Source organism: Netta rufina (assembly GCF_964035555.1).
Source record: "Netta rufina genome assembly, chromosome: 30".
Taxonomy (NCBI): Eukaryota; Metazoa; Chordata; class Aves; order Anseriformes; family Anatidae; genus Netta; species Netta rufina.
In genome coordinates, this window is record NC_140154.1 from 905906 (window position 1) to 922002 (window position 16097).

Consider the following 16097-nt stretch of genomic DNA (forward strand, 5'->3'; position numbering starts at 1 on the left):
ATAGATAAAATATATTTATTTATTTAAGAGAGCCCTGGGAATAGAGAACAGGAGCAAGAGCACGGAACTCCAGCAGCTACATGGGAAGGTCTGACAGTGAACCAGGGCGTAATGAATATCATTTCCTTTACACATTAGCAGAGGAACAGAATGCATTATCTTAAATAGCAAGCAAACATACCCTGCCAAAAGCCTGTGTGCAAGGGCTGCTAATTTTGGCACAAGGTATTCCTGCAGCGGCATTGTTTAAGCTGAAACGCTGTAAACGCTTTTCCAGATTTGCAGCAACCGATGTGGAGAAGTTTTCCTCAAGGCAGGAGTTTGCCTGGTGCCTGCAGCAGACCAGTTTCAAGAAGCAGTGGGTTTCTGCACCACCTGCTAGTGCCACGACAGTTCGTCTGCCTGTCCAAAAAGCACTTTGCTAAACAGTGAAATTGTATTAATTCTTTTAAAATGGGCCTAGAAATATTTGGCCCTAACTAAGGACTCTGAGGATGATTCCCAAACAGCTTTACTCCAACAAAACATCAACTCACAGCAGCGAGACCCCCTCTGACCGTGCCAAAAGGACGCCTGCGGTTTAAGCTCGTTAGCGTAAAGCGAAATTAGCATCCGTCCTCCCTGCTTCAGTCCAAGGCAAGAGTGAAACCTGCAGCATTACTTACTGTGTGGAACCTGGGGAGCTGCCCAAAACGCTTTCTTCAAAGCCTTTTTGTGCCGCAGCCAGCGCAGAGCGGAGGAGCAGCAAGCCTGGCACGGCGGCTGCAGCACCTCAGCGCGGTCCATTTACAAAAATGGATGTTGCACTGGGAAAACATGTATCTTTAGGTAATTAACATTGTTGCCTTAACTCAAAAATAATGAGGCGAGCTCCCAGAGGCAATGTGAATGGAGCCCAGCTTAAGCAATAAGAATCTCCCGAATTACAATGCCGACGTGCCCTGACCTGTCATCATGCCTTCGTTTGTCTCGTTTCACATCTGTGAAATGGAGACAATGCGTTAGCTAACATCAGGCTGGGGCCTTGAGAAACCTAGGGCGCTAAATGACAGGAGTAAACATTTTCTTGTTGTGAGCTAAATCAGGTTTCTGCTCGTTAAAAAGGTGACCTGATTCTGCACCCCTCACGCGTGGCTTCAACGGGATTTTTACAGCTGGATATGGGGGCAGCTGGATATAGGATATATAAAAAAAAAACAAACTAGAGGGCTGAGCCAGAAGAGCAGTCAAAATACTATCTTAATTGGTGACCTCCTATCAACCTGTGTCTCCTCCTGAACTTTGGTTCATTCTGCAGACTTGAAAAGCAGGACAATTAGAATAGCAGGGCCACAGACAGTCTTGCCATCTTCTTCCCCGCTTAATTAAACAACATTTGCTGAAACAAACCAAGCAGGCGTGCAAAGTGACAGGCGTGAGGGGCGCATCACGCTGGCAGATGAAAAGCAACTTGGAGAGCTTCAGCCTCCACGATGAAAGCAAACGTGCCAAGAAGGCACCCGAACATACGGGACGAGCCCACGCTTCCTCCTAAGGCTCAAGATCTTCCCTGGTGTACGCGTCGGACTCAAAGACCTGCTGAGCAAATACCGACTTCCAAAGCCTGTAAAGAGGGATTACTCATGTGTATTAGTTTGGGGTTTCTGTAAATAACAAGCAGATTTGATACAAGGGCAACAACCGGGCCTTCAGAGCTTCCCATCCCATCTGTGGCTCAGGGAGGAACTCGTCAGTACGCGGAGTGCTGCTTGTAACAAAACCTTGTTGAAGGCCGAGAAACAATTTTTGCTGGCCCTGCTACCTTCAGGATGTTTCCTCCGACAGAATGCCCCGTTCTTTTGTATACAAAGCACCCGCTATGGCACAAGTCTCACGCAAGAGAGCAGGCATCAGCTTTTGTGGAATATGTGAAGAGAAAGTGGAGAAAAAGCTGGGCTGGAGGAGACCGGGAACGCAAACATCGATGTTTTGGAGTGGCACAATCTAGACGCTACCGCGTGACAGCGGCAGAACTGTTTTGTGTTGCTCAAACCTTGCCTGAACCACTGCAATTTCAGCAGAAAACCCGCACAAGCTTCCCCCAGTGGAAGCAGTGCTAACGGTCAATAAATGCACTTTTAGCCTTCCTTTTTTTGTTTTGTTTTTTGGCAGTAGTTCAGTCTCCGTGAATTACAGTAAGTCCAGTCACTGCTGCCTATCAGACCCATTCACTCCCTGAACTGCTAAGAGCCAGACACATTAGTTTTGAATGGTTAAGCATCTCAGCATATCAGCCGTGCAATTATTTTGGGCAAGCATCCCCACAATTATTGGACATTCAGCCTTGTCCTTCAGTTTAGAACTATATATAATTATCCTGCGGCCACTCAGCTCTACAGCCAGGGATCTCTGAACCAAAAGAAATAGATGTAAACAAAGTACGTGAATTCAGCTCTCTAGTAAACAAAAAAAAAAAAAAAGAAAAAGAAAGAATATTCTCTAATCAATATAGAAATTTTCTAATATTCTAATAAATAAAGAAATTCTCTAATATAGAATTAAGACGGCTGAAAGCAGGGCTATGTAAAGCCAGTTTTAAGATTTCAGGAGCCATTCTTGATGACCTCACACTTCATGAGCAATTCAAAGGCCTGGACTTCGCAGCTGATGAAGGAATAGGAAGTGATTTATGCAGGGGTGAGATAAAGACGGGGCAGGGAAGGCACTGAGGCACACACAGCGCTCTATGAAGCCCCAACAAACAGCCCAGCCAGCAGGAATCCCTGGAGGCCAGTACAAACCAGCAAGCTAGAGGCAAAATGCTGCCCGTGGCTTCCTTGCTCCCGTGCAAACTCCACAAGTGTCCTTATTAGATAGCTACGGAAACACACACCAAAACATAATTTTTGCCAGGCTCAGAGCTGGTAAACTAAATGTCAGCGCTGCGCTCCACAGCCATCTCGGATCCCTTTAATGCCAAGGGCATGCACACTCGTTACCCAACCGAAACAAGCACCCACCTTGTGTTTGTGGAACATACGGAGCCAGCAGCTTTGCTCTCTTCTTCTCATACCCCTTTTGTGTGATGTCCCCTGAAAACAAGAAAAGAAAACTTAGTTAACCATTTTTTTTGTTTTGGGTTTCATTTACTTTTCAGTGACACGAAGGTTTCACCTGAACATGTCAATGCAAACGCCGAAGACAACCTGAAACCAAATAGAAGTGGGTGCATTATGATTTCAAAGCCTCCATATTACAGAGTTTCTGTAGTTTCCCTTGGGATCATAGATATACACTATTTAAATGCAGTAATTTGAATCAGAACCGCTATCTAAATGGAATATCAAAGCCATGAAAACGTAAAAAGGGAAACTCGGAGCACATGAAAATATTCTGTAACCACAAAGCCAACTCGACTAACTAATAGAATAACTCCCAAACAACAGGGCAAAGGGAAAGTGCAAATTCAGAGCCTGAGCTTAAACTAATCAAAGGGAGAGCAGCTTCCAGCAAACAAAAGTGGGCCCAGTGCAGGAGGGAACACTGCTTAGAGCTCCTCAGAAAACGGAAGGATGAACAGAGGCACCTCTGAGACTACTGCCCAGCAAGCAAACCCTGTGATTCAGAAAACCAGACTTGCAATATTCAGTTTAATATTCAGTGAAAGGAAGCTTTCTTATTTATTTTTAGAACTTGTTGATAGCCCTAATTCCATCGCTTGCCTGCTAGTAGAGCCACGCAGAAGAGAGATGCTTGAGCTCCACAGAAGCAAAACTCCAGAAGAGAATGCGTATTAGTGAACGTTTCCCTTTTTTAAAAAAAACTAATCTGTCTGATCCTGGAGATGTACCATCTGGCTGCTGTCTTTTGTTTTAATTTCTCACATTACATCAGAACCACAAGAAAGCCTGAAACCTTGAAGGGATTAAAACAAAAAGCCCCGCAGCATTTCAAGCCTTTTTGTAGCCTGACCTGCACTCATAACCTCATCTCTCTCGGGGCTGAAGGATTGGAAGTGATCAAATACACAGCAATAGGAAAACAGAATTATTTGGTATTCCTTAATCGGGCTAAAATGAAGCCAACGCTTGTGTTATAACAAGAAACTAGAGATCACAAACAACATGCTTGCTTTGCCCTGAGCCTGATTATCGTAAGGCTGCAGAGCATTAGACACCGAGCAGCACAGGCCCCAGCTTTTCCTGGCTCCTTGCAGCATCTTTCAGCCAGACACTTCCAGCCGGATCTGGACAGGCACATCAGAAAGGTGATTAAAGGGTTTAGGCTCTAAGCCGCCCTACACCACTGGCATCCCCGATGAAACATTCCAGCCAAGTGGCCATTGGGGTTCGAAAGGTGATTTTGCAGCACTGAGATGCTTGGCAAGGGTACGGGATTAGCTCCTTTTGCTGGACAGTCGAATCTCAGCATCGTTTAGCACCTAGCCTAAAAGTTTTGAGGCTGCAGCGGATAAATACGCTGCCTAGCGGAGGGCGTGCATTTGCACACACAACTTTATCTCACTTCTCTTTTGCCACGTTTGAGTCAGGCCCCGACAAGTCCGAACAAATCCAGCAGCAGCACATTAGAATGGCCATGAAGCACCGAAATGCCAACCAAAGCATTAATTTTAATGCTTGATTGCAATACACGGCTCAGTGAAATGAATCCAGCTCACGAGAAAGGTATGCTGCCAGCGTACGAAAACTACACCTTCAAGAAAAGCCATACAAAGAGCGGGGTAATGTTTTCATTGACTGCGTGAGCTACAGAACCTACAAGCTTTTGAGATTTGCCTCTCCATCTTCAGGGGCAGCTTGAATTCCCCCACATTTGGGTAGCAAATGGAGCAGGGTGACTGCCACTTCAGGAAAAACAAACCTGCGCAGGCAGGGGGAGGGATTTTCCCTTAGAAGCCAACCCGCAGATTTGTTTGGAGCTTGTTAGTTTGTGATTAACTTCTCCGCAAGATTTAATTGGGCTCCTGACATCGGTGGTTACGCACTATATATAATGCAACATCTGCCACAGAAATTTGTTGGCATTACTGAGGAATACTAGTGCATTACCAGCAAATAGCAGCACTCTCAATGGTCAAAACATTTGCAACCTTCCCTTCCACGTGATCCGAGGCATTTATCTTATCGCTTGAAAAAAAAAAAAAAAGGATTCTCCGAGCATGAGATAATAAGAAAAAGTCGGCTGCTATTTGGCAGCAGCAGGGAAGTTACAGCCAGTAAAACCCAGGCAGGAGAAAGGAGGGTGAGAAATTCCTGGGGCTTCCCTGCAGCTCTGTGCCCTCCCACTGCTGGGTTTCCAAGTAGTGCTTGTAACAACAACAGCAAAACCAACCCAAAAAAATAGGAAAAAAAAAGGAAAACCAAAACAAACCCATTCCAGCAGTATTTTGACAAAGACTGACAGGCTCAAGCACCTGTCTTACGGGACAAGAAGCCATCGCATTTAACTTCTTAGGCTAGCCCCATAGAAGGGGAACTGGACAGTAGGGAACAAAAAGGTTAAAAGAAACTGATAAAAAAGAAACTGATAAATAAACTGAGTTCTTTCTTTAAGGACAGCCACCTGTGCAAGCTAGAAACAGACCACAATTAACTGAAATGGGATCTCCAGCAAGACACGGGGACTAAGGCTAGGAAAAAAAGGCTGCATGCAGGTATGGGTAACAGGTGTAAAATCACCTTAATAAAACCATGATCCAGTTACTGCAGCCACAGGAGTTACGCCTAAAACGACATCACGAGTCGTGCAAACAAATGTCTTTTTAACGTGGTGCATGAATGGAAGGCATTTATGGCACAGTGTCTCCTTCCTCCGGTCCCATATACCCCAAATTCGGGATCGATCCACTGAGAAATCAGAGACTCACCAGGAGGGAAATTTTCTTTCCCGCTATCCCTTTTCTGCTGATCTACAGGAAATGGAACTGGCTCGATCTGAACATAAATGCGGATTTCCTCGCAGAAAGTCATAAATTACAGCAACAGGAAGAGAGCCAAGACAATGGGGCTGCAATCTCAAGAACCATTCACTCCTACTACATAAACCTGGTAACTCCTCATCAAGCCTGCTCCCATAAATTCAAGGCTTTGTGACGTTTGCTGTGCTGAATTCTTCTGGACAGCTAAAAACCAACCCAAGAACTCCAACCCCTCTCTAGGCAGACGTAGCACCACGAAGCATTAGCGAGGCAAACGAGGGCTGACAATTTTGCTTTACCATGGTGCTAGTGTTTGTTCACTCCTCGGAAAGAAATTCCAAACAAAAACACTTACTGCTGAGGCATTCTTTTGGCCCTCTCCCAGCTACAACTGTTTCAGTTCACTTGGAGGCTATATTTATCTGTAGCCGTGCTTGTGCCTCCACGCGCTGAGGAGGCCCTGCCGAGGAAAAGGGGATTCTTGGGAAAAGAAAGCAGAAATTCAGTCCGGTTTCCATCAAGAACCATTCACCATCACCAGCTGACGTTGTGACATCGTGACCTTGCCTACTGTCCACAAAGCATCCCCTCCCCACGCTGCCCCTACCCCAAATTCAGCAGAGCATCCTCACCTACATGGCCTCAAGGGCAGCAGTCCCAGCCCCGGGCCACCTCTCACAGCATGGCGGAGGAGTTTCAGCAGGACTTGCTACAAGCTATGTCATTACCAGTTCTGCTCTCATGTTCTGGTCAGAGATCTTCTCTTTATTTACATTTAAGGGTTGTGTGAGCGAGCTAGGCCTCCGGTCACTGACGCGACGAAGGAACAGGCTCGCCTTCCTCCTGGCACCAGTAGCCACCAGCTCGGGTGCAGCAATGTCTGCAGGCAACCAGGAGGGTGGAAGAGGCTGAAGGGTAAATGCAGCCCTGCTCCATCACCACGATCCATCCCAGCAGCTCCACGCACCACCATTTTCCTCCCTCTGCCACCCAAACTCCCAGGTTTTTCCATCCCAAAAGCACCTCCGCGACTCACAAAGGTGAACCCATCCCAACACATGAGAGATTTGCTCCGGCCCAGCCACCAGCTCAGTTTTCCTGCTCATTTGCACAGCGTTTGGTGGACCAGCTCCAGGCAGCTCCACAGAACAGGTTCTGTGGCAGGAGGGTATGGAGGTGCTTCAAGAACTCCTCACCTTGCTGGGTATTGCAGTACAGATCCCTCTTCCAACGCTGCCCCCTCCAGCCCGTTTCATCTTTCCTCTCTTCTGACAGATTTAAAAGAATTTAAAAACATTCTACTTTTCAAGACACTGCAGGTCTTACAAATACATAAGAGATGGATGTCGTTCCCTGGAGTCAGAAGTAACTCAGCATTTATGGTTTGCAGAGACGGAGTCGAGTCCAGGAGCAACCCTCCGCCCTCGCCGAGGACGCCTGGACAAGGTCCTGACCGCAGGAGCTTTGTTTGTTTGTGATTAAACCAATTGCAGCTGAGAAAGAGAATTCCCTGGAAAACACAATGTTCCCTTCTCGTGTGATTCTCCTCCCTTAGAAATCAGAATTCGTCCTCATCACACGCATCCCCCTGGCATTTTCTGCCTGCCGAGAGTTCACGCCAACAGAGGAACCGCGTGGGCTTACCCAGGGCAGAAGGAAGCCCAGGGAACTGCCACCGATCAGCCTTGATGTTACACCTATATTCAAATCATGCAACAGAGGAGCCTCAAACTTCAGGAGCCTCACCGCCCTGTGACGCCAGGCTGCTTTTTAGCAATTAGGGTTGATGATCTCTTCTAACCAGCGGTGCTCAATCAGTGCAAGGTGGTAACACCAGCTAATCCTGCTACGCTCAGACAATACTCCTCTTTCAACATCCTTGCTCCCCTTCCCCCCATGGAATGAGAACACTGAATCATTTACTGTCTAACAAAACCATAATTACTACAGTGGAGAAATTAAGGAAAATGATCACGTAGCGCACAGCATCTCTCCAACAAAGCCTCCAAACACTTGACTGCATCAAGCAAAAGAGTCGAATCTGAAATGAGTTTGTATGCATTTGGAAAAATGTTTGGATGCTTTTAAAACATCAACAAAAAAACAATTTTGATATTTCTAGCAGCTTATGCTGACAGAGAATCCTGGAAATGCTTCTGGTCCATTCATTAGTCCCCCAACATGGTTACCTGCTCTGTTTACTTAACAGCAAACACTCTAACAAGGTTATAATAGGAAAATAAGGAAATAAATTATATTATCACCATTGCATCTGCTTTTCAGGTCTCACCCGTGTTAAGTGACCTTGATGACTTTGCCTTTCTTCCCTGCTCCCCTTCTCGATCCCTAGGTACGTGTGCCAGGCCATGTCTCCCTGCAGTTTTACCACCTCTAACTCTGAAAGGACACGATACCAAGCCTGGCTTTGCAGAGCTTGATTTTGTATTTCCTGTCCTTGACCAGAAGTAGCCACCAGCTGGAGATGTTGAAAGCCAGAAGTGCAGAGCTGGAAGTCCAAAATGTTCTTGTACTGCATGCCACATCCAGATAAGGCCTTTCAAGTGCGCTTGGACGTGTTAGGTGGCATGTCTGAGAAATCCCAAACTAGAAAGGCATGCACGTTAACACTTCTGACCGTCTCAGCTACAGCCTAGGCAGAAAATAGCTATCACACCAACAAGTTTGGCACCTCAGGAACCAACATTATTGCCACTCACGTAATTAATTACCTATTTCAGAGTTAGAGCTCACCTTTCTTCCACCGCCTGGAGGACTGGCACCTTCCAGACACCCCCTGCCATGGTTTTACCAAGGCCAAAAGCTAAGATGTCCTCAGTGCCAGGCTTCAGCAAACCAAAGAATAACATTTAAACCTCTTTTCACGTGCCCAAACAGAGCATACCTGTTAAAAGGTCTTGCACTCCCAACACTCTTTGGCTATAAATTCAGCACCAGAACTACGTTACAAGTTTAGACAATTCCCTCGTTCTGTTTGAGGCCAGGTGATGATGCAGCTTCAAAGATTCCCTCCTCCTTCCTTCTGGTGAAGCCGTATATCAGGTTTCCTCCTTGAAGACAATACCAAGGTCTGCAAACTACAGTCTTACAGAAAAAAAAGTCACAGATTTCTTAAAAAAAATATAAATAAAGCCTTGCTCAGTCCGTACATCACAAAAAGCAGTATGGATAACCAAGAAGAACAGGTTTGCGCATTGCAGTTCTCCTTTAACAGCACCATTCTGTTCCCATTAAGAACATGAATAGGCTACTGAAAAAGCAGCAAGACTTACAAAGCTGTGTTTGTTAAGCACCAGCATTATACTGCTACAGTTGCAGCACTAGAAGTTTCACAGACAGATCAGCTCCAGATTAATTTATATACACTACAAGTCTACTTGGCTGCAGCACTGTGGGGACTCTGTTCCACACTTTAAGAAGAAATCTTTTCTAAAGGCTGATGAATGCTGTTTTATCAAGCTAAAACTATTTTAATCTCAACATTTATTACTTCAAAAGAATGCAGTTGGATTTTCGTGGCGTGGTCTGCCCCATGTGCAGAGGTCCGGGGCTGTGTCATTCAAGGTCACAAGGTGCACTTCCCCCCAAGTCACTTCGTGTGCACCTTGAGCACTTTTAATATTTTTTTATTGCTGTTGTTTCACCTTTAAACAACAAATCCATCTCCTGAAGAATGTCTCTCTCGTACAGCAGCATTTCGGAGTTGCAGCTGACCCAGTGTCCTCGCTTCACCCGTCTCGGCGCGTGTATTATGGGCAGTAATCTTGGATGCCATATGTGATGTATCACCAACCTGGGTGAGCTCAGGACAGAGTTCAGTTTTCTTTGTGTGCACGGGCAGGGGGTGACCGACAAAAAGGAGGTGGCATCAGATCAGTTTCAGCTGAAGACCCTCCCTTCCCCGCAGAAAAAGACCCGTGTGGCATCTTACTGCTGCTGCAAACGGCACCGTCCTGGGTTAGCAAAGGAGTTCTCGAAGGCTTAGTAAGACTGGGACACCGAAAAATACTTGGAAACTTACCACTGTAAATAAAAGAGCCCCTGATATGAACTACAACTCTGTTGATTCTTCTCTTTGGAGCAGACACGAGAACATTCCTGCACGTTGCACGTGCACAGTTTTTGCAGCATCAGCATGACCCCGGCATGCTCCGGGGTTGGCTTCTTCAAAGGATTTCCCCAGCTAAATTGCTCAAACGAGGACGCAGCCAAATTTTAAGCCATACTTCTAACTCATTCCTGTGTCAGGACAGGAAGGCTGGAGATGCTTTGCCTTTCAGACCCTTACCTGTGACAAGAGGGTGTGCGATGAGCTCCTGCACCAGCAACTCAGACCTCACTATCGATGCAAGGCTGACATCTACCTCTGCAACAGGCAAAATGTTTAAAATAACAAAACTCCTGGAGAAAACCACTCAAAACCTTTAAATACATCACCAAATTCTGTTGACTCTGATAACCCTACTAAATAAACACTCTGCTCGCAGCCTCTAACAAACACCTGCAAAGTACAATCACTGAAGGGAATTTTTATCTAAGCCATTGTTTTTCAAAGTGCAGCCCTATGAATTTCACGTGGAATCAGCCAGGTTGGAAAGACCTCTGAGATCATCCAGTCCAACCTTTAACCTAGTAGTAGTAATAACATGTTACCCACAAAAGCAGCATATGCACAGAAATAGCTTAATCCCATGAACAAATAATAAATCCTGCTTCTAACTCCACCCTGGAGAAAAAAAAAATAAATATACAACTTTTAAATGGCTGCGACTTGCATGGGGAAAAATAAGTTTTCCCTTCTGAATATTACACAGGGCACAAAAGCAAAGCTTTGTCACAAATAGGGTTTTTACAAAATCTGTTCAAGAGAAACGTTTTCACCTATTTTTAACAAGCAGTCCCTGAGCAGAACTTGGGTTTCGGTGTAGGAGCCCTTCACGGGGTTTGTAACACCAACGCAGCATCAAAACAACGCATTTAGATGATGAAAAACAGCAAGAGCCACATAACCGTGTGCGAGACCTGGCTATATGCACAGTCGAAGCTGAGTAAAATGTCAAACAAGACGACTCACAATGAATTTTAAAGCCCAAGTGAAGCAAGTCTGCAAAAATTCTCTTTTCTGACTAACCTCCGGCAGAAACTCATTTATTTCACCCCCAGCACAAACGCGCAGACCTAGCCCTCTACCACCAGACTGAAAACAAAAGTTTCCCAGGAAATGACTAAACTCCAGGCAAGAGCACCAACCCCGTGACTCAGCACCTATTCAGGAGGTGCATCATTGTCCTCCTTCAGGGAGAAACCGAGCCCTCAGAACCCTGCGTGTTGATAACCTTCTCCCAGGAGTCGTCCTTCCAGCCCAACTAGCAGGGATTACACACAAATTCTCTGCCTGTTCCAAGCAGCACACTTTCTCCACCAGATAGGCTACTGTGGACAGATGAATTTCCAAACCAAGCCTGTTTTCAACACAGCCTTAATACCGAAAACTTGCAGGCTCCCAAAGAGAACTCATCCTGCTTCAAAGTGAAATATTTCAACCTATGTAGAAAGGCATCTGTCACTAGAAAGCCAAGCATCTCCCCTTAGTTTTTCCACAACCAGCATCCAAAGGCTGTCAGGGGCTCCAAAGCAAGGCGATGGGTTGAGGAGGGACATGTAAAGCTTCTACCACGCAGCAGCCATCGGTGGCACTGCCTTGCAGTACAAGGCACACAACAAAACCTTCTTCCCAAGGGCTTTCCTCTTGCCCCCGTGCACAGAAACATCAGAATATTGCTGCAGGGGATCTACCTCAGATGAGACTGAAACAGGAGTTTGTATGGATTTTATCCTGTCTGCAACTCCTGCCACTCACCCTTCCAAGGCCTGCAGACGGCGATGATTAAGAACACTCTTGAGGAAGGCTTTGATTTTCCTACCGTAGGCCAACTGCCACGGGTATTCCTTGCTGGTAGCCCTCCTCCACACCTGACACGGAGCAACGCCTTGCCAAGCCGTCCAGAAGCATGCTTTGGATATGCAACTTGTTTCAGTCCGACTGTGCCCGAAGTTGCCTTTTGTAATTAAATTCTAGATCCCTGAACACGATGTCAGAATGGGAAAAGAAAGAAGTGAAGAGCAATTACTCCCCTATCTACTGATCAAACAGCGCTTCTTATCACAAAGCATTCAGGTATGGAAATGCAACTCCCATCCTCCTTTAAATACAGCCCTAACCTAGTTGGCATGCTGTACTGCACCATAGCACGATAATTATGGAGCTCCAGATGGGCAAATGCTATTCCAAATAACTGGCTGAGCTCGATGATTATGCATGTTGAAACAAAGAAATATCGCCGCAAACGCATTAGCACTTAAAAGACCGATCGCCCCCCAAACAAAAAAGCCATCAAAAGAATGAATTTATCGAACTAAAGAGGTGAGACATCTATCACGACGTGTTCTCCTGCATGCCTCCTATCCCGATCCTCCCAAAGAGCCAGTGCCAAGCCTATATTCACCAGGATGTCACTCCTCGCTCTTAGAAAAGGGCAGCAAGGAAACGATGGCTGCTAGAGAGAGCAAAACACATTGTTTGTCCCAAAGCACTCAGATCTGCAACACAAACCGCAGCCACGCTACAGCATTAGCGAGTGCTCACTCTAGGATAGTTACTATTACACAGCATTAGTCACCCCAGTAGGATCCCACTACTTAATGCTAAAGCAATACAATTATTAATTTTTTACCCAGCCTCAAATTAGTGTGCAACACCAGTAATTCGCCTTGCAGGAACTCCCACCCAATTCCAGAAGCGTGCTCGACGAAAACACAGGCGGCAGAGCGGGTGAGCAGCTCCCAATCTGCTCCTGGCTCCCCTATTTCATTCCTTCTGAGCCCGACTGGTGGGAACCAAAGCGGAGATAGCCATCGAGAGCCATTTGCACTGTGTTAAATGCCCTTAAACCTGCTCTGCACGTGGTCATTCAAAACAACCCCGTGCCCAGCACAAATCCTACAAAAGCGGAGCTGCGTTGGGGCTCATGGCAAGCTGCTCGGTGCCGTGCACAAGCCCCGAGTGTGTGCGGGCTCCTCCACACCGAGGCGAGGCCGTCTCTTCGGGACTGAAGAGCACTCCCTGTTCAAGTTGGCTCCAGGCTTGGGAAAGCCGACTGAAACAGAAAGAACAGAAGAAAAAGGCGCTGTGCAGCAGGGCAGAGGAAGCAGATTTCAGGCCCCGCGCTTCAGTACAGGCTGTGTTAAGCTTCCAGCTATGTTTACATCAGCAACCGTGGCTTCTTGAGGAATTTCACTGCTAAGGAAACCACGCTGGCATGTCCCCAGCAAGCCTAAGAAAACCCATTATTGTGTCAGCTGCAGTGCTCTTTACAAGAAAGCTGATGCGAGGAACGACTTCTGTTCGGGGCACGCCGGAGAGTCAAAGCGTCGGCTCCAGCAGCACTTTGTTCAGACGGCAGGTAGCAGGACGTGGTGAGATCCTGCCAACGTGAAAGCCTTTCAGCTGGATGGACGAGCAAAACTGTGGCAAAACATCCTACTGCAGACACGGCACAGCTCAGCAATCCAGCTCACAGTCAGCCCGAGGGCTGGGAAGCCCACCCGAGATCCCCCCCGAAGCTGCTGAGCACAAACACTTCCAGAGAAATTGGCTCCTCACAGCCAATTTTCCCACCCTGGCCTCTCTCAGGGGGCACCATCTCCTTTTTCAATAAACTGAACTCTCAAGTGTCTTACTTGTAGAGGGAAGGAAGTGTGGAGAAATCAGTAGGATTATTTAAGAGCACACAGTCAGCAACCTGGCAAAAAGAAAAGGAAGGCAAAGCAAATGAGCAAGAGAGGTTACAAAAAAAAAAAAAAAAAAGAGTTTTCCTGCAGTTAAAGACGCGGTCTAGTTCGAAGAATTGATCTTTGAAAGCAAATAGGGGAATTATTTACAATGAAACAACCTTCCCAAATGCAATGCATTTGTTATGAAAGCTGTCGCCGCAACCTTGCTGAGCGCTGTTCCTGAGATCACATTTTCCAGCCAAACGTTCACGTGAGCAAAATTCACAGGAGGAAATTTCTACCTTGTTGACTTCTCATTAGGGAAAAATAAAGCAGAAGATAGCAACGGAGGAATCACAACAAATGACCCCAGAGCACCTCGCCGGGATCCGCGGCGAGCAGGGACCAGAGGCACTGGATAAAACAACAAGCGGAGCGACACAAAGCTTTGGACAATCGCTGCTTTGTTCGTGCCATAATTAAAATCTCCCCAGCAGCCTAGAGAGCGAGGCTGGGCAAAACATCTCATCCCAACTCCTCCCTGGCCTAGCTATGGCACAATTTTGGGAAAGCTGCTTTCGTATTGCGAATGACTGAGAAAATCTGCTGATGCTTCCCCCCCTCTCGGGGTCAGCTCTTCCCCGTGCACGGCGCGAGGAGGGCAGAGAGCTCCCCAAGCAGGGGGACCTCCCTTCTGGGAAAGCAAAGCTCAGCTTAAAAGCTAATAAACCTCGCTGGAGAGCCGACTGGGCAGCTTCCAACACCGCCAGCTCCGCGCTGGAGGCCAGCAAACCAGGGACCGGCCCTCGCACAGCACGGCCAATGCTGGTAATTAATGAGGCAGCCCCTAACGACACGCAGGAGCTGAATAGCAATGAAAGAGGGAGCGGGTTGCACATCTGGCACCTGGCAGAGCGCTGCTTTGCTGGCTAAGCAAACACCCCAACACCCTGCGAACTGCTCCGTGTGACGCCGAGGCTGCTGCACCCTCTTCCCACGAAGGCCAGGGACGTTGGATGCAGTAGAAATAAACTCAGGGTGATTTATTTATGATAGCAAGGGAAGGAAAACAAACACGCTCGCCTAGGAATGAGACAGCTTTCTGCAGGTAAATTGAAAACTCCTGTTAGTAAATTCGGTATGAAAGGACCAAAAGGCAGCATTAGCTATAAACAAATTATTTTAAACAACAGATCGACTGATCCAGCAAACAGCAGCCAACTGGAAAGAAACATGAGCTGGTAAACAAAAAGGGGCTCTGCCAGAAGCCAGAATGCTGACTGCATTTCCCCTTTTTTGTTTGCATCTTGAATCACGAACGCCACATTTCGGGAGGCTGAACGTGGGACTCGGTCATGGCTCCGAGGGCCGTCAGCTGAAAAGCACAAACTCCTCTGCAGGCCTCATCCAGAACTGCCTGAGCACGATGCAAACCCACCAGGAGCTTGTGTACCACAGGCAGCTGCACGGTCCGAGTGGAAAAACAGGAACTCAGCCTCTAAACTGGTTCCAAATGTTCCTCAGGATGAGTTATCTGCTGCGCTGAAAGGCAGCCTACCTGAACCAGATCTGCTCTCATGTCCTGTGCTCTTCACTTCCCACAATTTCTTGAAGTTGAAGGAGACAGAGCTTTATTTCTAGTAACTGGTTGAAATGTCACGGCATGTATGTGCTACGGGTAACGTACTGTGCTGACAAGCTGCAAGCTCTCCAAAATCAAATATACCGTGAAAACACTTGTTAAAAAAAACACAAAACACAATGAAAAGCCATGATACAAACTTCCAAAAGATGTACCAGCCGCGTAAATAAGCACGCTGCAGCCCTAACCGAGAGGAAGCCGAGCACCTCCTTGACACCGAAGCACCCGAGCTCTCTCCTTTGCAGCACAGGACTCGACGTGAGCACAGCCCGACCTGTGCCCCGAGCCCTGGCAGCCCAGGCGAGGTGAAGGGATCGGGCAGTGATGGATCAGGGGATGGTGCTGCTGTGAAAGCTGCTGCTCCCTGTGCCATGCAGCTTGCTGCTGCTTGCCCACGCTTTTCTCCGCAGGGCGACACCGCCGGCTGTCCCCATGGCACGGACGGGTATCGATCGCGTGGAGGTGATGAGCGTTTGCTTGGTGGGACTCTAGCTGGAGAAAAGGAAAAACTGCTCGATCTGTTTTATGGTTGTTTATGGCAAAGCTACTTACAGAACAGGACAAGCGGCTTAGGAGGGTTTTTTTCAATCATAAATCAAAATAAATAAAACCGCATTCCATACTGCGAGTTAATCAGAACGCTCTCTCAAGTTGTCCTCACGTATACCACCACAGGGAAGAAAGCCTGACAAATCTGCTAAAAGCTTTAAAAAGCCTAAATTAAATATTAATATTCTGAAAATGATG

The 16097-nt window shown here is 47.0% G+C and overlaps 1 protein-coding gene across 3 annotated transcripts in view; it reads right to left on the minus strand.

Annotated features, from left to right (window-relative positions):
• DIP2B (disco interacting protein 2 homolog B) overlaps positions 1-16097 on the minus strand; it is a 68271-nt gene that overhangs the window by 36157 nt on the left and 16017 nt on the right. For all 3 annotated transcript variants that reach the window (XM_084303527.1, XM_084303526.1, XM_084303525.1), the window contains exon 2: positions 3000-3071. In XM_084303527.1, coding sequence (XP_084159653.1) covers positions 3000-3071 — 72 coding nt within the window. The remainder of the gene's footprint in view (positions 1-2999; positions 3072-16097) is intronic.